The 23,536-nt window shown below is 57.0% G+C and overlaps 2 protein-coding genes across 4 annotated transcripts; both read left to right on the forward strand.

Annotated features, from left to right (window-relative positions):
* Nucleotides 1–646: 646 nt before the first annotated feature.
* On the forward strand, nucleotides 647–5,350 carry CDKN1A (cyclin dependent kinase inhibitor 1A). Of its 2 annotated transcripts, none has more exons than XM_087762365.1 (3): nucleotides 647–735; nucleotides 3,038–3,448; nucleotides 3,983–5,350. In XM_087762365.1, the coding sequence occupies exons 2-3, from the start codon at nucleotides 3,046–3,048 to the stop codon at nucleotides 4,045–4,047; spliced, it is 468 nt and encodes a 155-aa protein (XP_087618491.1). In that variant the 5' UTR covers nucleotides 647–735; nucleotides 3,038–3,045; the 3' UTR covers nucleotides 4,048–5,350. The 2 variants fall into 2 exon arrangements, with proteins under 2 accessions (XP_087618491.1, XP_087618492.1); XM_087762366.1 differs by lacking the exon at nucleotides 647–735 and adding an exon at nucleotides 1,371–1,593.
* A 2,878-nt stretch (nucleotides 5,351–8,228) lies between these two features.
* Nucleotides 8,229–21,968, forward strand: RAB44 (RAB44, member RAS oncogene family). 2 transcript variants are annotated; one of them, XM_087762362.1, is made up of 16 exons: nucleotides 8,229–8,357; nucleotides 9,658–9,980; nucleotides 10,077–10,191; nucleotides 10,422–10,593; nucleotides 10,915–11,058; nucleotides 11,410–11,500; nucleotides 11,623–11,718; nucleotides 12,051–12,238; nucleotides 12,565–12,613; nucleotides 12,944–13,035; nucleotides 13,560–17,371; nucleotides 17,864–17,945; nucleotides 18,297–18,411; nucleotides 19,180–19,281; nucleotides 20,125–20,201; nucleotides 20,657–21,968. In XM_087762362.1, the coding sequence occupies exons 2-16, from the start codon at nucleotides 9,774–9,776 to the stop codon at nucleotides 20,742–20,744; spliced, it is 5,430 nt and encodes a 1,809-aa protein (XP_087618488.1). In that variant the 5' UTR covers nucleotides 8,229–8,357; nucleotides 9,658–9,773; the 3' UTR covers nucleotides 20,745–21,968. The 2 variants fall into 2 exon arrangements, with proteins under 2 accessions (XP_087618488.1, XP_087618490.1); XM_087762364.1 differs by having other exon boundaries at nucleotides 8,265–8,357; nucleotides 9,694–9,980.
* The last annotated feature ends 1,568 nt before the right edge of the window (nucleotides 21,969–23,536 follow it).

Genomic DNA, 23,536 nt, shown 5'->3' on the forward strand with positions numbered 1-23,536 from the left:
AGGAAAGCCGGGTGGGACGTGGAGCACCCCGCCTCCAGTGAGCCAAGGTCTTCGTGTCTCCCGATGGGGAGGGGGCACCCCTGTATCCTCTGATGAGGGGTCCCTGCACCCCGCTAGGAAGGGGCTCCCTGTATCTCCTGATGGCGGGATCCCTGGATACCCTAACAGTGGGGTCCCTGTACCCCCTGATGGGGAGGTCACTGCATCCCTTATGGGAGGGTGGGGGTCCCTGTATCGCCTATGGGGTGTCCCTGTATCCCATGATGGGGGGATCCCTGAATCCCCTAGGAAGGGGTTCCCTGCATCCTGTAACAGCAGGGTCCCTGCACCCTGCTAGGAAGGGGGTCCCTGTACCCCCTGGTGGGGGGGGTCCCTGCATCCCCTAGGAAGGGGGTCTCTGTATCCCCTGATGGGGGGGTCCCTGTACCGGCTGATGGGGGGTCCCTGCACCCCCCTGGGAAGGGGGTCCCCGCAGCCGGTGCCCCCGCAGGCCCCGCTCCCCGCTGGGACCGCGCGCACTCCCGGGACCGGGGACCGGGATGGGGAGCGGGGACGCGGGGCCGGGAGCCGGGCGGCTGCCCCGGGGGCCGGGCCGGGGCCGGGCCGGGGCCGGGGCGGGGCGGGGCGGGAGGGAAATCCCGGGCGATGCCGTGAGCGGCGGCGAGGCCCCGCCCCGCCCCGGTATAAAGCGCGGCGAGAGGCGACGAGCACCGGGAGACGCGACGCGACGCGACGGTGAGTGCGGCGGTGGGGTCGGCCGGCCGGTGGCTCCGGCCCTGCCCTGCCCGGGGGGGGTCACCGGGGGGGGCCGCCGGTGCCCGGCCCGGGGAGCGGGGAAGCCGCGGGTGGCGGCGGCGGCGGCTCCGCCCGGTGGCCGCGTCCCCAGCGGGGCCGCTCCCGGTGGCGGGCGGGGAACGGCTGGGCCCTGGGGGGGGGGCGGTGGGGAGCCCCCCGGAGCCCCCCAGGAGGGCGCGGAGCCCCGGGCCGGGCTGCGCTCGCCCCCCGGCGGCGGCGGGGCGCGGTGCGGGGCGCGGCCGGGCAGCCCCGCCGCGGAGCATCCCTGCCCGCCCGGGGGCCGGGCGGGGGCCCCGCTGGGCGGCTGGGTCCCGCCGGCTCCCCCCGAGGCCCCCGCAGTCCCCCCCGCGGCTGAGGAGTCCCAGGGGCTCATCGGTGTCGTGAGCGGGGCGTTCTCTGCGCCTTCCCCCGGGGAGGCACCTGCGCGGGGTCACAGCGGCTGCCGGCTCCATCCACCCCCGGCTGTGGGTGCTCCCAGCCCCTCCTGCTCCCCAAGCCTTCTCCCAGCTGGTGTAACTGGTCCTGGGTGTCGCAGGTGCCTGTGGGGTTGGCGGGGGGGGGGGGGGTGTGTGTCCCTGGGAGCGCCTTCATCTCCCAGCCCGGCTGGGTGAGGTTTTAATGCAACCGTGCACCTGCATCGCCTCTTTGCGAGGCGTCTTGGGGTTCTCCAGCCGGGTTGCAGGAAACCTTGACGCTCTTGCTTGGGAGAGGCTGCTAAAAGCGACACCAGCCCCGTGGGAGGGGACAGTGACCTGGCCCTTGTCCTTCCCTATTTGGTGGCTCCAGCAATCTGCAATCGTGAGTCAGGGCGAAGCTGTTATCTCGGGGTGTGGGGACCGGGGTGGCACCTGGGCCGTGGTGGTGGCCTGAGGATGGGGAGATGAGTGCCTGACACAGGCGGGGAGGCTGGAGGGTGGCTGGTCAGGGTGTCGAAACATGTCCCCTGCCTGCTACCTGCCAGGGCTTGCCTGGACATGCTGGGACTTGCCTCGCAATGAGGTCACCCTGTTTATGTGCTCCGACTGCCAGGAGATAGGAAGCTGGATTTCTATTTTTACTCGGGGATGCTCCGTCTGGGTCGGGAGCAGGGCAGGCACAGGGTCGGGGTGGCCCCGAGGACGGAGCGTGGCCCCACCACCCCCGGGCTGGAGGCCCTCCAGCTGCCCGCCGGCACGCCGCGCCGGTGGCGTGTGCCCGCTAATGCGGCACAGGCGATCCGGAGGGGCTGCGGGTGCTGAATCTGGGCAGGAACCTTCCTTTCAGGAGGGTGAGCACCCCATCCCTGGGGACGTTTAAGGGTGGGGGGTACACGCCTGGGGGTCTGTTGTGGTCCCGGCTTTGGGGGTCCCAGATTGGGTGGGCAATGACAAAGCTGTCTTGCACACAGGGATTTTATTTCTGTGAATCTTTATTTAAAAAAAAAAACCAAAACAGATTTAATGAGCACGGCTATGCAAGCGGGCTCAAGCCTTACTTCCAAAAGCCGTCAAATCCCAGAGCGTTGTTTGCTTTGCTCTGATAACGAGGTTCCTCAAACCGCGGGCAGCACGAGGGGTCCATTAGCCCCATGCATGTGTAAGGGGGGGGCTGCTTGGAAGGAAAGGCTTTGCCACTTACTGTGAAGGTCAAAGCTTTTGGCACCGATTTGAAACAAAACAAACAAACAGGGTCTTGTCTCTGGTTACCCAACAGCTTCTTGCAGATAAGGGGTGGTTACCAAAGTGGTCAAGCTTGTGGCATGTTCTTGCAGTTGCTTAAGGCTTCCTTGCCACCGGGCCTGGGTTCTTGAGATGAAGAAACTGGCCAGAAAAATATCCTGTTGCTTCACTTGCCCATGGCTTGTGCCTGCGTGGAAGTGGGAACGCAGCGGGGTTGTGGATGGAGCCGGTGGCAGCATCGCGGTGCTGGATGCTCTGCCCTAGTAGGGCTTTACCTGCTGGAGGAGGAATGGGGAACGTCAACATTTGCACCTTCCCCGTCCTTCTGCATCACACCAGCCTGTGTTTGACCTCAGTCATGCTCAAGCCTCTGCCCAAGGCACCACTAAAATCCCAAATGTCCGAGTCCAAGGGGAGCGCTGGCAGACGGAGGTCCCCTCCGGGCTGCGTCAGTGTAGAGCCCAACCCAGCTTGCCCCACCTTGGCTACTGCCTGCTTTGCCCTGGTAGCAAATGTACCAAATGTGCTTGGGCTTGCTCGTGGCTTGCCCAACGCCCCAGTAACTCGCTCTGCTTTCCTCCCAGCCACCACGATGCCCCTGTCTCAGAGCAGGGCCGGGCAGGTGCCATGCAGCAGCAAGGTGTGCAGGAACCTCTTTGGCCCCGTGGACCACGACCAGCTCCAGAATGACTTTCAGGACCTGTTGAGGCAACACATAGAAGAAGCTCAGCAGCGCTGGAACTTCAACTTTGAGACGGAGACTCCCTTGGAAGGACACTTCAAGTGGGAGAGGGTCTTCCTGGATGAGCAGCCACCCCAGGAGGTCCACAGCCTGGTCAAGGTCACTGGCAGTGAGAGCAGGAGCTCCTTGGTCCACAAGGTCCCCTCCAAGGACCATCCTGGCAGGATTTGCCCTGAGGGGTCTCAGCAGAGCTCGGAGGTTTGCAGGGCTGGTTCCCCACACAGCTTGAAACGTGGGCAGACCACCATCAAAGGTGAGTGTTGGAGGCTTGGTGTCACTCCATGCACGCTTGGTGGCATTGCTAGTGTCATGGCTTTCCTGGTAGGGACAGATGGAGCTGACTTGGGTGAAAGAGCCCTGCCTGGCTCCATGGACCACCCTCCATGCATTTCTCTCCTCGGAGAGCAGAGCCCGCCTTCCAAGGGGAAAAGGCTTCAGACTGGGTGCCTTTTGATTGCTGGGGGTTAGGCAGGGGCCTCACATCGGGTTTGTGGGTCTTGTAGCTGAAGATGCCCCAAAATAGTTCATCACCCTCAGTTCCCATGGCCTGAGCCTGTCCCCTAAGATCAAGGGCTGGGGTGGAAGTGCAGGTGAGACCAAACAGAAGAGATGGTGGAGATCTACAGGCTCTTCTCTCAAGGAATGCATGGCTTTGGGTGGGTGGCTCAAAAATGGAGTCCGTCTGGGCTGGGTTTTGGGATGCTTCCCTGGGGACACCTCCCTCTTCCTGCCCCACTGCTCCTGATGGGCTGGAGGCACTTTCCAACTCTCTCTTTCTGCCTTCCAGACTTCTATAGCTCCAAGCGGAGGGTCATCCCCGACAAGCCCAAGCCTGACAAGCCCAAGCCATGACCTGATGGTGCTTGGCTCCTCTGCCATCGGGGACAGCTGCCAATGCTGATGTGCCCTGGGGGTGTCCATGGCTTTTTTCTCCCCACCCTGTACTGTGTAAGCTGTCTGTATGAAGCAATGTAGAGTCTGTAGTTCCCTATTTATGAGTAGCTCTGGGGTCCTGAGAGACCTTCACTGTGTGCAATGTATAGGAGTAGCCCATGTTGAGGCTTGTAGCCCCACGGAGGGGATGGAGGAGGACTGAAACGGGCCTGGTGGGCCTAAGGCATTGCCCTGCCTGCAGAGAAGAAAGAGCGTGCCTTCTGCCCCGTGTTGGTGGGGCCAAGCATTGTCCTTGCGCCATCCTGCTGTCCAGCTGTGGTCCTTCCCCTGCCCGATGGCTGGCCGTGGAGGACACTTGTGTCCCAGCCACCTGGTGGCACCAGATATCCTTAAGAAAGGGTCACAGATATGGATTGTAGAGCCCTGGGACAGCCTGACCCCGAGGACACCCCAGTTGCTGGCACGTGGTGGTGGCCCTTTTCCCAGCAGGATGGACCCAGCAGTGGCAAGCCCTCGTCCACGCATGGAAGCGGAGTGATACGGGGGCTGCTCGGGAGAGGAAACGCTGTTCCCCGGACAGCCCTTCCTTCGGGTGACTCACCGGTGCTGTCACCCGAGATGGGCTGCAGATGGTGACAAACCCACTGGAGGTCCCCAGCACTGAGCTCATTGTGGGACCAACGCTGCCTGGGAAGCTTTGGGGTCCCCTGGACTCTGCTGACCCAAAACCCCACTTTCTTACCTTGTTGTTGGCTTGTGGAGTGGTGGTGTTTGCCCTCCCGTTCCTGCCTCCTTCAACACTGACACCAGGCTGGGGAGCTGCCTGCTTTGGCCATGTTGGGCTGCTCTAGGAAGGAAGGAGTCCTGCTCGCCAGCAAGGATGACACCAAAAGATGAAATTGTAGCTTTTTTTCCTGGAGTTTTTCTCCTTTGGGGCTGGGGGGGAGAGAGGACCCTCGCTTGGCTCTGCAGAGCGAGGGGCTTCGGTCGCCTCTGGGACCAAGGGATGTCTCGGAGCAAAGGCTGCTCGGTCCCAGCGCTGAAGGATGAGTCCCTGCTCTTGAAGGACTCAACACTGTCAGGTCTCAGCACTTTCACGGGGTTCATCTCCTGCTCTGCTGGATTTGGACTCTGGAAACTGGTGCAAGATGGTCCCAGGCAGAAAAGGGATGGAGTCGACCTCCTGCCTTGCACCATGATGCACTTTGCTGTCGGTGAAGCTGGCACGTTCACAGCACTAAATGTTTATTTATAAAATAAATGCTATTAAGTCTATGGGGGGGGAAGGGGAAAGGGAAATACCTGTTTATCTATAAATGTTAACTCTGAATAAACACTTGCCTTGTGTAAGGGAATTGGTGTCTCTGGGTTAATGGAAATACCAGTGGTGGGAGCAGGGTCTGGCTGTGGGGAGGAGGGTGCTCTGGTCTGGGTCCCTGCCTGGCTCTGGGGGCTCGGGGGTTGCTCTGGGGGTGCAGCCCTGAGCTGGGAGCTGCCTTTGGGCTGGCTGGGAGCAGGGGCGGCTGTGCACAAACCCAGCTGCGCTTTCCACCCAGCCGGCTGTGGGCAGGGGCCGTTGCAGCCCTGGGTGACTCCTCTGCAGCGTGAAACATCAAAGCGGGGGGCCAGGGAGCTGTGCGAGGGCTGAGAGGAGCAAAACCTCACCATGACCCCTGTGCTTAACTCCGCTGCCTTGGGACAGCTGTCTGTGCTGTGGTCTGGGGTGCAGGATTGGTGCTGCTACCGCAGCCCCAGCAGAAGCCACTGCCACCTGTGCAGGGTCTCACTGCGTGAATGTAGGCTCCTCTGCTGCTGCATTGTGACCCCAATCCCCTACTCCTAACCCCCAGGGCACTACCTGGTGGGGTGGGTGGCCATTAGCCCTGGGCAAGCTGGCCATGTCCCCATTCTTCCTTTAAAGGGGTCCCAGGCCGAAGAGGGTGACCTGTGGGGTGGGACAGGGAGATGTGAGAGCGTGGGATGGCACCGCTGATGAAAACATCCAGCAGCAAGTCCCAGGTGGGACTGAGACTGGAGCTGCTGGATGCCAGGGCTGAGATCCCCTGGGAGTCAGGGATGCCTCCCCCATCAGCTGCTTCCTCTGAGGACTGAGCAAGACTTGTACGTGGACTGTGAGCTCAAGTTGTGGTTGATGTGATAAACGACCCAATTTGCAGCGGATCCAGGTGAAAATAAAGTTTTGATGGTAAGAACCTTGTTGTGTCATCGGTCAACCAAGGATCCCTAAAGCACCCGCCTGTCCCCATGGCCCTGGGTGACACCCCCGCATGCCGATGCCCCTTGAAATGCTTGCAGAGCACAATCACGCAGCCTTTGAGCTGCTGCTGAGTCAAGCCCTACAGATTTAGCCCTTTTAATCTTTCCCCTGACGTCAGTCCTTCCAGACCCCTTGGCCGCTGCCAGCTGCTCCCCTCTGCTGTCACCTCCCGTTTGTCGGGAGCGGTGGTGATGGAGGGAGCAAGAAATAAATCAGCAAATACTCCCTCATCCCTGTTTGTGAGGCTCTGAGGGCAGCCAGGGTCTGTGCGAGAGGGAGCTTGGCCCTTGGGCCTGAGTTTTGCACCCCCCTGGGAGACCCCAGCCCCGCACCACCTCGTCCAGGCAGGGGAGGACCCTGTGCCCCCAGCTTTGGAGACACAAAATGGTGATGGGCTTCCAGCAGCTGAGGAATGGATGGAAACCTTGCACTTTCAGCCCAGGTTGTGTTTCGCTGCTCTCCTATCCCAGCCTGGCCTCAGCATGGAGCAAGGACGCCAGGGTTCAAACCCCCGCGACGGCCAAGCGGGGCTGGGAGGAGGGTCAGGCGCTTCCCCTCCTTTCCCCACTCTATTCAATCCCCTTTCACTGAGACCCGGCATCTCCTCGGGGCTGGAAAGGGCCGTTGGTGCTGCAGGGCTGGGTCGTGCCCTCCCGTGGCTGGTGCTAACCCCGGCGCAGGCTGCCAGCAGGGCTCCGCAGCTGGAGTCTTGCTGGGCAGAGGGCATGAATCAATGAGCTCTCCCAGGGATATTTGGGGGTTTTCCCCCAAAAGCATCCTCAAGGAAAGCAAAGCCAAAATTCAGCCTTCTCCATGCAGCGGTAAACAGCCCTGAGGTTGCGAGACGCAGTGGCAAACTGAGCTCAGAGGTGGTTTTTGCAAGCTGAGCACCCCAGCCTGGCCCTGGGGTTGCTTCAATCTGGGGTAACAGGCACCAGCTTTGCTCAGAGCGTGGAGAAGGAACAGCTGAGCCCTCAATCGGCCCACAACTGCCCAGGCGGAGCGGTTGCACCTGAGCTGGCTGCAGCTTCGTTAGGTTAAACGGGAAAGGAGCAGGGCTGGGCTGCGACTGGGTGGGTGTGATGGGGCAGGGCACCTGCGCAGCCGGTTCCCAGCAAGTGATTTAACCAGCCTGGATGGGGAGAGCCAGGCAGTGCCCCAGCCTCTGCCCCGTGGCTCCTGCCCTGGGAGCCTGGGCTCAGAGCTGTGCTGTGAGCCGGTGCATGTTAATTCTAGTTATAACCTAAAGATAATAGTGTTTCCCATTGCTTGGGATTTCTTCCCATTCCGCAGTTAAAGCGGAGCAAAAAGGCACACGACCTGTTTAATTCCGCCATCCCCTTGCAAACCAGGGTGGATGCAGACCGCGGGCAGTCAGCGGGTTTGGTGCTGGCTTTAAAGCTAAGTTAATAATTCAGGCAGGAGCCTTGAAAAAACATCAGTGTGAGCAGCACAGCGGGGGAGATCTCCAAATCCTGGGCCCAAAGAGCCTCCGCAGGGAGGGTTTGCGGGTTTGTTCTGTCTTTGGTAGGTTGTTATAACCTGTGGGCTATACAGTCTTGTAGTTTGGGTTATTTGGGCTCTTAAAATAACATTTGCTGTTTCTCTGATGCTTTTCCCGTGCCCCAAACCCCTTCCAGCCTTGGCCGGACTGCTGCAAACACGGAAAGGATGGGGACTTCTGCTGCGGTTCCCGATGACACCGGCGGTGCCGCTGCTTTGGGGTCTGGGGGAGTTTGGGGGGACGGTGACCCTCCGGATGGGCCCTTCTCGCACCCCGCTTGCAACGTGGCAAACAGGAAGCGTGTGAGCACCGGCAGTTGAGTGTAACCCGAAAACGGAAAGCCGCCTTGAGTAAGAGAGAAAATGTGAGCTCGGGCGCAGGGCAGGTCAGACGCCCTCGGTGCCGGACCAGCATCCCTCCCGGCCCGGGGAGCCTCACCGCCCCGTGCACCCCAAAACCGAGGGTCCCTCTCGGTAGGTGGGAAAGGTAAGCTTTGCTGCTCCGGGAATACCTTGTGCATCACCTTAAAAAATAGAAAAACAAGGAAAATAAGGGCTTTTTCTCACTGTTGGTGAGCTAGGGGGGCTTTTTCTTGCTGCCTGTGGGGGGACTGTGGCTGGGGGCCCTTTTCTGACAGCCGGGAGCAGCGTGGGGCGTTTTGGAGGGGAGGCAGGTCGCCGGCAGTCAGTGATGCCGTGGGGGGACCCTGCTCAGCCGGGGCTGGGGCGTGCGTGGTTCCCATCCCAGCCCCCCTGCTTGTTCTGTGCCTCTGTTGTGCAATGGCCTCTGCTCCCCCCGGGACTGGGGCAGGTAACTGGGGGCTTCCCCATGCCTTAAACAACCCCACCTGCCCCCTGCCCGAGCTCCCACTTCTGCTGTCTTAGAGGCTGGGACCACCATAAAGGCACCTGGTTTCTTCCCCCTCCCCAGTGTCCTGTGGGACTCCAGCAACTCCACAAGACCCCCTTGCTTCAAGGGGAAGGGGATGCTTTTGGGGCCTATTCCCACATTTCCAGTGCCCCCTGGGATTTAGCAGAATCGCCATTTCACGTTGCAAAAGGAAAGGGGCAGAGGGCTGGAGCAGCCGGGGGTCTCCCCGGGCTGGGAGCAGAAAGCCAGGCTGCAGTCGGCTCAAGCATGGCCCCAGCTCTGCGTCACTGCTCTCCAAGGCTGTGGTTTCCTTCACTCGGTTTTTCAGCTTTGCCATGTGGACAACCCCTCACGGGGATGGCACAGTGGCTGTTGGTGACACTGCCACCCACCCAGGATGGGGAGAGGGGAGCAGGGGGGTCCCGAGCCCAGACCCCGCAAGCCGGGGCGAGCACGCAGGCTTGACGAAAGCCTCCCCGAGCTCTCGCGCAGCTCTCCCCGGAGGTGACTCATGGCTGTGAAAACTGGGGGAGGAATTTTAAAAGCTGCTGCTGAGCTCTGAGAAAGCAGGTGGAACCACCACATTTTGCCCAGACCTCCAGCACCGCCTTGGCTGGTCCTTTGCTGGTGTCACCTCCCGGCTGTGTCACCTCCCGGGTGGCCCTCGAGCCCCGGTGGTGCCGGTGCTCTGTGCATCCCCCATAGCCGGGGTGGAGCATGGGGAGATTCAGGATGGGTGCTTGGCCAGTGGCAGGAGAAGCTGCTTGCCCAGTGGGTGCTGGGCTCGCAGCCGGTGGGGACAGCCGTTGCTCGCTGCGGGTCGAGGCTCTGTTTGCGCCGTGCAATTGGAGATAAGCGCCTCTCTTCCTGTTGCCAAACCTGGGGGCCATTTACACCAGCCAAAATGAATTTCCAGCTCAGTCCTGCTCTGCCATCTCTCACCGTGCCACAGCAAAGGTCTCCGGCAAGGAGGGAGCCGGCCAAGGCTCAGCACCCGCCAATTTTACCATTGACGGGACCAAGCCAGGAGCCATGGCCGAGCGCCGGGCGGCCAAGGGCCGGCGCATGGGCTCCAGCCGGCGCAAGCAGCTGCGTGAGGGCTCCAGCGAGGCACCGGCAGCAGCCCCCGGCCCCAGCGAGGAGCTGCCAGGGGCATCCGATTTAGTGCAGAGGGTGCAGGACTTCTTCAGGGAGCGGGACAAGGACCAGGCGGGGTTTGTCACCCGCTCGGACATGCAGGTAAGCGATGGGGATGTATTCTCAGGTCAAATGCCACCGGAGTGGCTGGAGACTGGATGATGGGTAGGTTTTTCCCCTGATTTGCTTTGTTCTTAGAAATTGCAGGAGGAAGATATCCCGTGCAGCAAAGAGGAGCTGGAGCTCATATTCGATGGGCTGGATGCTGCCGGCACCGGGCGGTTAAGCACCGAGGAGTTCACTGCTGGGCTCCGTAAGTGCTGGGCTGCTCCTGGACACAGCCCCGGTGCTTTCCTGGGGGAACCTGAAACGTTCCCCTTGCTGGGTGGCATATGATGGCTCAAAAAGTGTCCCCGTGCCTGGGTCTCAGCCCATGGCTCGCCTGGTGAGAGGTCCTATTGTGCCAAAGCAGCTTGTCGAAGCCACGGGGTGGGAAGTGTCAGGGTTTGGGCTTTGCTGAGGGTTTGGGGTATCTGTTGGCAGGGCAGTTCCTGAGCTCCCAAAAAGCTGCCAGGGACCACCGCCGGCGGAAAACAGCATCCCGGAGGGTCCGCTTGGTCCTCCCCAGCCCAGCGTTGGAGGGGGTGGACAGTGAGGAGCAGAGACAATTTGCTGCCTTCATGGACCAGCTGGGCACAGACAACGTCTCTGAAGAGTAAGCTGCCCTGTTTAGCACCCATGGGTGTCCTGCAGGATGGGGCAGAGCTGCGCCAGGGGGAAAGGCTTGGGGTATCACAGGGCAGGGTATTCCCCTCATTTGGTCCCCATGCAGGCAGCAAGCCAAGAAATGGCTTGGAGGTGCCTTTGCCCCAAGTGCAGGAGCAGGGCACAGGATCACGGTCACCCCAATGCTTATCTGTCCCCCAGGACCATGAATCCTGAACGGTGTGAGCTAAATGACCCAGGGTCCCATAGCTGGCCCGGCTCTGGGGGGTCCTGGGGGGATGCTCACCGCAAACCACCCCTCTCCCTGCAGACAGGAGATCTGGCAGCTCTGGGTGAAGCTCCGGCAGGATGAACCCCAGCTCCTGGGCAACCTGGAGGACTTTCTGGCCAAGATGAAGCACCGCATCCAAGAAGCCAGAAGCAAGAAGACAGCTTTGGAGGTGACCCTGAACATGTGAGTCACCCCAGGGCAGTGGAGAGGGACAGGAAGGATGGGGCCCCCTGCTCACCCCAGCCGTGGAGACGTGCCCAAGGAGGGAGAAACCTGGGTGCTTTCAGCATCTCCATCAATGGCTGGAGCAGAGGTTTCACTGGGAGCCGACATTTGAGGTCGGGCTCCCTCTACAGTCACGCACAGGATGGCGAAAGTGCCAAACTCAGACTGCTGGACACGTCCTTGCTGGGTGAACCCCTCCGGGCAAACCCGGCTGCAGCCTGCAGGTCCCATGGGCAACGTGGGGCCCCAGGGACCTGCACCCGCTGCAGCAGGGTCTGACCACCCCCCCGGCCTTGCTGTCCCTGGCAGGCGTGTGGCTGAGCACGACAAGGAGGTGCAGCAGCTCTGCGAGGCCCTGGAGCAGCAGATCCAGCAGGAGCAGCAGCGGCTGGAGCAGGAGGTGGGTCACCAGCTGCTCCTCTCCCCTTGCCACCCACCCTGGGAGGGGACTCAGCACCCCCAAACCCTTGTGACAGCTCCCAGATGGGTGAGTGGGTGCTAATGTCCTTGTTGCCATCCCAGAGCATGGCCCGGAGCCACCAGCACAGCATGGAGCTGCAGCAAGCACTGGATGCCAGCGAGAGGGAGGTGCAGCGCTTGGTCACAGCACAGATGGAGGTGAGCTGGCCCCAGCCCCTGGTCCCCCATCGTGCATATGGGGTCTCTGGGCTGTACCTGTAGCAACAACACGGTGTTGTACACCTGATCTCGGGCTGTCCCCACCAGCCCTTGATGCAGGTTGTCACATAGGACCTCCATCACTTCTCCTTTGCCACCCCCATACCCACGCTCCCCTCTGTCCCCAGAGCACCTGAGTTGTTTCCCACTCTCCACCCTCGGGGGGGAAAAATTCAGCCCCAGGTCTAGAGGAGATGGTTATCCATCACTCTTTGGCATGAGTCTCATAGGGGTCCTGGTGGGGTGTGATTGTCCTGGTTGCTGTCCCGCAGCTGGAGATGCGGTGCCGCAGCCTCCGCAGTACACAGCAAGCCACCAGCACCGAAAACCAGCAGCTGGAGGAGAGTAACCAGGTGCTGGAGGACCGCCTGCAGCATCTCCACCAGCAGCTCCAGCAGACCCATGGGCGCCTGCGGACTGCGAGGGCCGCAGTGGCGCGGGAGCATGCAGAGGAGCCTGGGTGAGTAGCTGATGCCCGGCATCTCCCTCTGCACCTACGTGGTTTCATCCTGGGAGGTGCAGTGGAGGGGGAATGAGTTTGATGGGTCTCGGCCATCATGGTGCTTCAGTGGTCTCCACAGTGTGGATTAATCGTGGTTTGGTGTGAAAAGCATCAGAAAAAAAGCCAGGACTATCAGCACCGTGCACTGAATGTGTCCCTGTAGGGTAGTGCCAGCAGAGATGGGGACATCCTTCACCCAGAAGGACCCAACCAGGACTGATCCAAGGATTGTGCGGTTTGCTGTCCTGCTGCAGCCCGTTTTGACCCATGCTCTGTGTTTGCAGGGACAGAGCGGTAGCAGAGATGCCTGACGAGATGCCGCTGTCCCCACAGGTACTTCAGCTGGGTACGCGGGGATGGCATGGGGTGTCTGTGCTCCAGGGACTCGCGCTGTTTGGTTTGGGACTGCCGGGGAGCCCAAGAGCACAGGGTGCTTCTGCAGCAGAGGCAGTGCCTCCCCTAAAAGTTTTCTCAGACTGAGTCGGCATGGTGTCCTGCGGATGCTTGGGAAGGGAGGGGGTAGCAGTGTGTTCGTTCTGATACCCGCAAGGTTTCGGGTGGGTATGTCTGGATACCTGCCAGAGAGCTCAGCATCGTTTCACGTGGATATGCTTCCTTGCCAAGCGCTTTTCTCTCTTTTCTCCCCATCCCTGTTTACTGCAGATGAGTCCAGAGAAGAGCGAGAAGAGATCCGAGATGCAGATCAGGCTGGGGTCCCAGAGCACCGAGCCCAAACGCAAGAGCACCCACCACGTGTAAGGGGTCCTGGGCAACAGCTGCTGCTTCAGCTCGTGCCCTCGACATCTGCGAGCCGGTGCCGAGCCCCCAGGTCCTCCACCCTCTCCAGGCAAAATATGAAATTTAGTCCTTTTAATGCTCCTTTCCCACCTACTCATCTCTCATCCTGGAGATCAGATCTCTTACTCCAGCTCATCGCTCTGCATCACTCCCTTGTCTCGGGCACTGGATGTATCGGGTCACGAGTTGCGTTTTCACCTCTGGTAATGTGAGCACAGAGCCTGGGAAGCACTCGCTCGCTTGCCAGGCAGGATGCGGCCCCGGGTCTGGCTCCCTGGGTGTGCATCCCCCTTTCCCCTGTCCCCATCACTGCCTGTGTGAACCTCCAGTACAACTGGAGGGTAAATACAATCGGGTTTGGAGAGGGATGGGGTGAGGTGATGGAGGAGGGACCCGCCGGTACCAGCCCAGGTGGATGGGAGGGAGCTGCAGCCCGACGCAGGGGCTGGGCTGACTCTCCCCCATTTTCTGCCCTTTCCAGGGTTTGGGAAGTGCTGCCCACAGAAATAAGCGTTTTGGGAGCCCCACTGAGAGCAAGCTCCATGGAAGAGGACCCCTTCCCAGAATTTCTGAAAGAGGAACGATTTTCTGACCAAAGCTCTTTGCTAAGAGAGATGAATGATGCAATCGCAGCTCTGAGCAAACAGCTGAAGCCACAGGCACTGGGTGCACCCTCTGTGCCGGCAGATGCTGCCCATCACCCCCGGGACGATGCTGAGCCCCAAACGGGGCCGGAGGCAGCCACAGCCCATGGCACAACCCCCAAGGTCCTGCAAGAGACCCTCCCCGGCCACGTCAGTTATGAGCTGTTCGAAGGAGACCTGAAAGAGGGACCAGCCACAGCTCACCTTCATGCTCCAGACGTGACACAGGCTGGTGCGTCCATGGGAGCCGGGCACCACAGGGCTCAGGACCTGGGGGCAGAGCAGGGAGAGAGCCCAGAGGAGGCGTGGAGGATGTTATTCCTGCAAGGAAAGGGCGCTGGTGTGAAGGAGCTGATGCTAAAGGCAGCTGAGCATCCGCAAGGAGCACTGGGAGAGAGCATGGAGGCAAGAGAGCAGGCGCTCATGGAGGTGGAGGGAGAAGGATGGATGCAGGAAAAAACAGATTGGGAAAAGGCACAGCTCCTGGGAGAAGCTGAGGAAGTGGCATTAAACCAGGGAGAAAATCTGGAGGCAGGTCTGGGGCCACCTGAGGCTGGGGAGGCAGGTCTAGCAGCGGGATGGCAGCTTGGCCCAGCTGTGGCTCCAGAAGAGCGTGCGCAGCCCCCAGGAACGGGGCTGGGGGAAGAGGCTGACCCGTCATCGGGGCTCTCTGAGAAACTTGAAATAAAGCCTGGAGAGCGCCTGGAGCCAGAGCCACCATCCTGGGGTGAGGCACGGATGGGAGCAGCCCGGGGGGATAGTGTCCTCCCCGAGGTGACAGTGGCTCCCGACCTCGGGATGCTGGAGGAAGAGCGCGTCGGTGCAGAGGCACAGCCCTGGGGAGAGACCTTAGACGCCGATGTGCCGCCAGCCCCAGCTCAGCATGGAGGGAGCAGCAGAGCTGGGGCCGAGGAAGGGGAGGTGGAGGTAACGCAGCCCAGGGAGGCAGAGCCGTGGCCGCAGGGTGAGTCTGCGAGGGGAGATGCAGCGTGGGGAGGGAGCACAGGAGCAGAGGTGCTGCTGCCACCAACTGACACGCAGGAAGGTGGAGTGGGGACAGATGTGCAACCGCTGGAGGCCCAGAGCAGCAATGCCAACGTGCAGCTGCTCGTAGAGGTGGAGGAGCTCAAAGCGAGCACGGAGGCAGCTCTGCAGCCCCTGAGTGAGGCTGGCTCCCCGGGGACAGAGCAGGGATGGAGCGTGGCTCCAGGTGTGCAACCACTGGAGGAGGATGATAAACCAGAGTTAGGGCTGGGGGAGGAAATGGGTGCTGCTGCGGTGCATGGTGAGGGTCCTTTCCCAGCAGAAACACCTGCAGGGAGCCCAGACCTGGGTGGGCTGTTCCCAGTTAAAGCTCAGGCACTGGGACTGGTGAAAGCAGAGGAATCTCAGGCAGACAGGCAGCTGCTTGGGGATCCCAGTCCAGAAGCCCCCCAAGGAGGGGAGGACCATGCAGCCATGCAGCTCAGGGAGGAGGCTGCGGATGGGGGACGAGGGCAGGGCAAGCACGAGCTGCCACGTGAGCCTGTTCTGCACGGGGCAGGATTCGGGCAGGGAGAGGGGGCTGGTGCAGAGGAGCAGCCTGGAGCCGAGGCCGATGAACACAGTGCTGGCAGGGGGGACCCCGCTCCTCTGCCCACGGTGCTGTTTGGGGAGCAGAGGCCAGGAGCGGAGGTGGATGGAGATGTACAGAACCGGGAGGAAGAGGGGGAGCTGGAGCTGGTACAGGGAGAGGGAATCAGTGAGGATGGGCTGTTCCCAGTTAAGGCTTGGGCCCTGGAACTGGCACAGTCAGAGGACTCCCAGGCAGACCCACAGCTGTGGGGGGGTGCCAGCCCAGAAATCCCCCAGGGAGGGGAGGGTGGAGCAGCCGTACATCTCATGGAGGAGGCTGATGATGGGGCACAAGAGCAGGGTGAGCGTGGGCTGCCACACGAGCCTGTGCTTGATCCGCAGGGAGCAGGAGTCGGGCAGGGAGAGGAGGCTGGTGCGGGCATGCAGCTGTGGCAGGAGGCTGCAATCCTGGGCACGCTGGAGGACCAGAGCACTGATGCAAATGTGCAGCTGCTTGCAGAGGTGAATGAGCTCAAACTGACCCCAGTTGGGAGCACAGAGGCAGATCTGCAGCCCCTGAGTAAGGTCACCTCCCTGGATACAGAGCAGGGAGGGACCACGGCTCTGGATGTGCAGCCCCTGGATCAGGTCAATAAACCAGAGTTAGTGGAAATGGAGGCAGAGGACACCCAGGCAGACGCGCAGCTGCATGGGGTTGCCAGCCCAGAAACCCAGCAGGGCTGGGGGGACCGTGCAGCCGTGCAGCTCGTGGAGGAGGCTGAGGATGGGGCACAAGAGCAGGGTGAGCGTGGGCTGCCACACGAGCCTGTGCTTCACCCGCAGGGGGTGGCCATCGGGCAGGGAGAGGGGGCTCCTGAAGGTGTGCAGCCCCCTGAGGAGGCTGTAATCCTGGGCATGCTGGAGGACCAGAGCACTGATGCAAATGTGCAGCCACTTACAGAAGTGGAGGAGCTCAAATCAACCTCGGGAGGGAGCACAGAGGCAGATCTGGCACCCCTGGGCGCAGCTGGGGTGCGGGAAGGGGAGCAGAGCCAGACTCCTGGTTTGGAGGCAGGTCTGTGTGCGGCTCACGCTGCAGACATGTGGGAGGAGGCTGCTGGGGCACATGTGTACCCCCCAACTGAGACTGCTTTACATCCTGAGTGTGCCACTGCTGTCAAGGGTCCTGGTCTGGAAGCAGTGCTGGGAGCACTCACTGGTCCAGATGGGCAGGTCCTGGAGGATACCCAGACACTGGAAATACCGCAGGGAGAGCGGGCTGATGCAGAGGAGACGCCTTTGGATGGAGCTCAAGGTCTGGAAGTGGTGCAGGGAGAGAGGCTGGAGGCAGGGGCGAGGATTTTAGTTGAAACTCAGAGTCTAGGGATAAAGCAGGGCCATGATGACGCTGCATCTGCGCTGGCCCCCCTGGTCTCCGAGGTGACATTACAAATCAGCACACTAAAGCTGGAAATGCTGATGCGGGAGGATGTTCTCGTTCCAGATGTGCAGCAGCTAGGCGCTTCGGGACAGGCAGCCCAAAGCGAGCTGCGGGAGCAGGTCTCGGCACAGGCAGATAAGATGATGCTTCGCACTGCTTCCCAGCAGCCAGAGGAGAAGCCGCCGCATGTGATGGAAACAGAGCAGGTAGCTGCCGGACCTGCCAAGCCTCCAAAACAGGAGATGCCACCAGTGTCAACCCTTTGCACAAGGGTCCAACAGGAGGAAGATGTTGGGAATGATCAGTTGGGGATGGTCCTCGGAGATGGCTCACTGGGGGATGCAGCCAACAGCAGCACGCAGCCTCAAAGGCAGCTCTTGGGAGAACAGAGTGAAGACCTCAGTGTTGGTCAACAGGAGAAGAAGCAAGAGATTGGGTGGAAAATGAGCCAGGATGGCAAGCCCAGCCCAGGAAAGGCAGGGGCCATGGCTGCAGATGGGGCAGGAGCTGCTCCAACAGGTTCTCCTGAAGCTTCCCCAGACCCAGACCACCTCTACAATGTGCTGTTCATTGGGGACTCCCACGTGGGCAAAACATCATTCCTGTACCGGTTGCACGCCAACACCTTCAACCCGCACCTCACCGCCACAGTAGGTAGGTCTCCAGCCCCTCTCCAGCACAGCTCTGCACCCACTTGGGTGACCTTCACAGTTCCTTTTCCTCCACTGCACAAGCTGCTGGTGATCACTATGTGCATGTTACAGCTCACGCCAAGCATGCTATGCAGCCTGTCACCAAGGACCAAATAGGACCACCAACTTCACACGCTTGGGATGCTCATGAGCAGGCAGTGCTGGTTTTCCTTGCCCTCTTTAGGGCACCAATACCAATGGCCCTGGTGCTTTTCTTTCTGCTTTGCCTTTCAGCTCTCTTCTCCTCTCTTAACCAACCTGGTTTTATTCATGATGAAATTGGAGACCTTCCCAAAATCCAGCCATTAAAGAGCTAAAAGCTGGAGGTTCACTTGGGACCAGCCCCCCTGAGCTGTAGCCTCAGACCACACCTGCACCATGTGCCTTCTCCATCCATCCTCTGTTGCAGGGATGAACTCTACAATATCAAAATATCCCTTTTTGTGTCTCCTAGGACTGGATTATTGGGTCAAACACTTTGTCGTGGACAACAAGCGCTTTGCTCTCCGCCTGTGGGACTCAGCTGGTCAGGAAAGGTAAGGTGCTGTGCTGTCTGCTTAAGGAGAGCAACTGGTGATTTTCCTTTTTTTTTTTTTTTTTCTGGTAGATTAGTGGAAATGAACGTTCGTGGCTTTGCTAAGCAAAGGAGGGGTTGTTTAAGAAGGGACTCTGTACAGTGTGTGATCTGATAAAGAATAATAAAGGAAGTCATTAAGATTAAAATAAGCACTCAGGCTGTTTGTACAACCTCTGTGATCAGGATAGGAGCAAAATCTGGGTTTTGCCTTTTTTGTAGACATGCATTTCCAGCTTTCCCACTGGGATTTCAGATTGTTCTAGGCAAAACCTCCTTAGACCTTATCAGTGACCATTTAAAACATACACAGGTACCACAGCGTCACCAAGCAGTTCTTCCGGAAGGCAGACGGGGTCGTGCTGATGTACGATATCACGTCGGAGTACTCCTTCTCCGACGTGCGGTACTGGCTGAGCTGCATCCAGGTGGGTGAAGCAGAAAAACCTTGCTCTGTCCCCGAGGTCTTGGAACTGGCGGTGACTCCGTGATCTGCCTTTCCCCACCTGACCTCTGCCTCCGGTTAGGGATGGACATCTGGGGGTGACCAAGCCCTTTGTGAAGGGCATTCTGCTTTGCTTTGGTTAGAAAATAGTTTTTCTTGGAGGATTTAAATTCAGATACTGACCATTTTCACATTTTGGCAGTGTTTCCTGGGGTAATTTGTTGATAGTATCATTACGATAATGATCAACTTTTTAAAAATTAAAAACCGATGCAGAGGAATGGAAAATGTTGAAAGTGATTTTGATAACACGTTTAAATCCACTTTGAGTCCTGGGAAATGGGAGGCAACTCATGTCTTATTAAAAACTTCTTGTTAGAGATTTCCAGTCAAGTACAAAGTCAGCGTTTAAAAATGCTGGAACAAACTAGGATGTCGCCTTGCTCAGTGCCTGTAAATCTCCTCCAGAGCATCTTCTGGAGGGTTCCTGAAGTCGAACACAAAGTGAGTTCACTACAAGGGTAGCTTCTCCAGTGCTCTGCCCTGTTAATAAACCAGGACAGATGATTTAAGGGAAAAAAATCCTTTTCTTAAGTGCTGTTAAAATCATTTAGGAATTTAAGGTTTTGTTATCGGCCCAAATCCGTGGGCATCCTTCACGGTGCTCCAGGATGCGTCGAGACAGTGTGGCCGGCTGTGATTCAAGGGAGAGTCAGATGCGCTCCTGATCCTCCCCTCTTTACTTGCTCAGGAAGGAGCAGAAGACGGAGTCGCTGTTCTGCTTCTTGGGAACAAAACTGACTGCGCTGCAGCGAGACAGGTCCCTACGAAGGAGGGGGAACGCTTGGCCAAGGTAGGTGCACAGCCCTGCTGAAGCATGCTGTCCTCTCGAGTTAGGCAAGGACAGCTAAGGATGGGTGCCACCAGCCTGAGGACCTGGAGAAAGGTGAAAGCCCTTAACTTACCTTTTGTGCATCAGTGCATGGCAAAGTGATCTCTGAACCCATCTTTCACCCTTCCCTTCCTTGCTTTCCCCTTGCTGTTTTAGTTTTGACTCAGCACCACCCCAGTTTATGGAACTGGATCTATAAATTAAAACATTTTCAGCTCTGCTTATCTTTTCTGTGAAGTGTCACGTATCTTCCCAGCAAAATATAAACAGTAAAACCACCAAGCCCTATCCTGTTTTAAAGATACTGAAAAGCTTAAAGTACAATTAATCTTTTTCAAATGTAGATGCCTAATAAAAATCAGGTGAGAAGAATCTCACCTTTACTGACTTAATTTCAAAGTTTATGGGATTTGGACCAGTAACCATTGGCCAGTTTTACAAACGGAGACAGCAGGACAAGGGGTTAAATGCTTAAATGCTCCCCCGCCCCAACCAGTCACTGGCAGGCACAGAAGACCCAGATACATCTAGTTACCTCTCCGTATTTGCTCCACTAACCAGAAAGCATCGCATCTCGCTCTGTTTGCAGTGTCAGCCTTCTCCTTGATACTAAATGTTGGTGTCGCAGCTACCAGAAAAGCTGGATTTCACCCTCACCTTCCAGTAAATAAGTTATTGAGTTATTTGTTTTCTTGAGTCCTTCTGTTTCCCCTTGACTGTGACTATCCCTTGGCTATTTACTCCCATATTAAGCTATTCCATTGCAAGAATATTACATTTCTATTCCGGCTCTATGTCTTCCAGGAGCATCAGCTCATGTTTTACGAATGCAGTGCTGCTTCAGGCCACAATGTCTCCGAGTCTATGGTCAGCTTAATCAGGTGAGGCATGTGCTTGGATTTTACCATCTGTCCTGAATTTAATGGGCTCCCTCCTTGCTTTTTTAACTCCAAATGCTGGTGTGTTACTGTCACCGGAGACTCCATGTGCCCAAATGTCAGGGAAAACTGAGAGCAGTGTGTGCCCAGCTGGGATGAGCCGGAGGGAAGTGCTGCAAGATGCCTCCTGAATATCTAGCATTGTAAGGAGATTAATAAAGCCCTTCTCGGGATGCTGCTGATCTCTCCCTGGGTTGACTGAAATCAGTTCTGTCTGTGATTTGATTTAGGTTGGCATTTTTAGCAGAGTCCGTGGTTCTCAAGTCGCACCAAGCTGAAAGGCTCCTAACTCCTTTCAGCCGTGCCGAGCCTCCTTTACTGATGCTTGTCAAGACAAATAGCACAGCAATACAAAATATGGGGGAAATACCCAGCTCATTTGCTTAATTTTCTCCCAGGTTGCTCAAAGTTCGTGAAGAGGAAATGAAAAATAAGGCAGAAGAGGTACCAAAGCCACCTCAGAAGAAAAAGGGCTGCTGCTGGTGATGGACAGACCCCCTGTTGTGACCTGAAACTGCAGCGACAGCCAGAAAAGCATAAAAATAGCCCTCAGGCACCACCTCTGCTCCCTGTGTGTCTGCCTTGCCTGATCTCCCTCGGATGCTGAGAGCAAAAGCCGCTGCGGAGGAGCCTGCTGTCACCCAGCCCCTTCCCTGCTCTTCTCCTGCCGCTATCCCAGAGCACACGAGCCCTCCCAAACACTCGCTGGGAAACTTTACCACTTTCTTTTAGAGACAGAAAAGAAGGCTAAGGGAAGAGGCAGAAAAGGAACCCAGCTGGATCCGAGATGCTGGAATGATACTGGAAGCAGCAGGGAGCAAAACCAAGTCTTGGGATAAAAGAAATTAATACCAGGAGTCACCCGAAGGCCCATGTGTAACACAAGGGGATTTAGGGCTGTCGGCGCTCCTGTGCAGTGGTGACTTTTGCTCTGGCTTTGCAATCTGATCGGATTTGATCTGGAACAAGGAAATATGCAATATATCCTAAATGCACTTTGTGAGCCTCTCCAATTAGGCAAGGTAAAGCTAGTTTTTCTCTGTCCTGGTTTATCGTGCCTGTGAGCATTAATGGGTCTTGACAGAAAACTACTAAAAACTTTGCTCAAAATAAATTCAAAAGCCTCAAGAGCACGGCCAGGATAACAGAAAGAGCACTGGGGTGGTGGGATACATGATCAGATAAATGCTTGCAAGAGCTCTTTTCATTGCATGGCCCCCAGAGCAGATTTTTGCACTATTGCAGCAAATCTCCGGGTGGGCAGGGAAGAGCAAGCTGCTGCACCTTGCCCTTCTGCAACTGAGACGGCTTCTTTACAAAGTACTGAACCAGTTTTAAAACCCAGCGTGTAAAATCTAAACAAGCGCATGGCACAACGTCAAGGTTTTTTTTTCTTTTTATAGCTTGATGCAGAGAACTATATTTTTGCAGAGGAAGATAGACTAAATAAATAAGAATACAAGTGTTCTATTTTAGTATTTTTATATATTACATGTGTTGCCTCATCCCCCAGCAGTTCAACGGATGTATTTAAAGACTGTGCTTACATGCAGATTTTGGGGAAATAATTCCGCTCAGACAGGTTTTCTTTTTGTTGCCATTATTATTTATACGTATACTGTGGCAAAGCATATCCTGCTTACAAAAATATAGTGACAACAAGAGTTGGTTTTCTAAAAACACTATATATTTAAAAAAAATTAAAAAGGATATCATTCTGCATGTTTCTAGCTCTGTTATAGCTGAGCTTTCCAAGGAAACAAGGCTTAAGAGCTCCTGATGCCTATGTGTATGTGCTTGTTTTCTCTTTCCCGGCTCCAAGCAGCTTTGGAGTCCACGGGCTGTTTTCAGCAGTCCCCGATGGGCAGCAGCTGCAAAGCTCTGAGACTGCTGTCTGAATAAAGCTCTGAGTAACTGAGACTAATTAACATCCCCATTGATGGAAAAATTGCAGTTTAAGTTTAGTCTTTATCAGACAATGACAAATCTCCATGGGAGAGACCTGCAACGCACAGCACCAGGCGCGAGCACACTTTCTGATTCTGCTGCTCACAGAATTACCCCTTTAAATGGGGCCGGCTCTGTGTGATACCCAAAAGCGCTCAGTGGAGATGATGTTGATTTGGCGATGGAGATGCACAGAGACCAAGCTCAGGCTCAGAAAAATCAGGGGTGTGAGCTTCACCAGGTCCGATACAACTTTGCAATGATGCAGGAATTTCCGAGTCTTTGAGAGATGAGTTCTCTCCTCTGCACGCCCCATCTCCGTGCTCCAACACCTCCGTACCACTGAAGCCCCCATCCCTGCACTGGCTTCCCCCTGCCACAGCCCATCCTCCCTTGGCACTAATCTTTAAAAGACTTTCTTTTCTTAATGCACTATATTTATACACCCATTCCATGTCAATCCTTCTTTACCATATTTCGTCATAAAATATCTTTACTGATGGAGCAGTGGGAGCAGCCTGAAGACTGCAGCTCCTCAGGAAGAGTTTATGTGCCTCGGTTCAGAGCCTGGACTGGGTATTCGGGGTATCTAACAATGGCTTTTTTGTTGTTGTTTGGGCCCATCTTCCCTGTTTCTGCTTTGCTGTTTTATCTTAAAATAATATAAATCCAAGCACACTTTGCAAGTCTGGTCCATGATCAGAGGAAGCACCGTTTCAGCCTGATTAACCCCAAAAGGCTCTTTTTACTGGGTCTGCAATGGTTCCTGGCAGCTTGACCCCTCTGCAGAGCTGCCCAGCTGCATGTATGCCGAAGCCATCCATCAGATCAGCTTTTCTCTTTGCCTAAATTTGCTGGGATTATGCATGGAAGATCCTGCTTTGCCGAGTGGTAGCAGGATTGCCCAGAAAAACGTTTTTAGTTGCTTGCAAAAGAATGAGTTGAGGTCGCCGAGGCTAAACTCTCCCATTAGATGGCAGCAAATGCAGCAATACCTACAAACTCTGCAATATTTGTGCTGGAAAGAAAGACCAGGGAGCTTGAACAGGGCCCAAAAGAGAGATCTGCAAAAGAAAAGGCTTCCCAGAACAGCAGGCAGAAAGAAATGTCTATCTTCTTCCACTAGAAATCAGGTCTAGAAAAAAGGATGGAGTTTGTGCCCAAAGGTGTTGCATAAAACAAGTGTTACTCCACTCCAAACCTCCCCTCCAAACTTGGAAATGAATTTTTCATTCCCAGGTTGAGAGAAACGCCAGGAAGGCAATAAAGCATGTTGGAAAACATGGCCAGCGTGTTGCATTTGAAAGCATCTTTCACCTTTAATAACTCAT

Source organism: Nipponia nippon, unplaced genomic scaffold, assembly GCF_047370975.1.
Source record: "Nipponia nippon isolate SJK-2023a ecotype South Korea unplaced genomic scaffold, ASM4737097v1 scaffold_25, whole genome shotgun sequence".
In the NCBI taxonomy this organism is placed as follows: Eukaryota; Metazoa; Chordata; class Aves; order Pelecaniformes; family Threskiornithidae; genus Nipponia; species Nipponia nippon.

Bases quoted from the DNA above. Each gene is read 5' to 3' on its own strand.
- CDKN1A (XM_087762365.1), top strand. From the start codon at position 3,046: ATGCCCCTGTCTCAGAGCAGGGCCGGGCAGGTGCCATGCAGCAGCAAG. The intron at 3,449-3,982 runs GTGAGTGTTGGA...TCTGCCTTCCAG, and splicing joins TGGGCAGACCACCATCAAAG to ACTTCTATAGCTCCAAGCGG.
- RAB44 (XM_087762362.1), top strand. From the start codon at position 9,774: ATGGCCGAGCGCCGGGCGGCCAAGGGCCGGCGCATGGGCTCCAGCCGG. The intron at 12,239-12,564 runs GTGAGTAGCTGA...CTGTGTTTGCAG, and splicing joins GAGCATGCAGAGGAGCCTGG to GGACAGAGCGGTAGCAGAGA. The intron at 18,412-19,179 runs GTGGGTGAAGCA...TTACTTGCTCAG, and splicing joins ACTGGCTGAGCTGCATCCAG to GAAGGAGCAGAAGACGGAGT.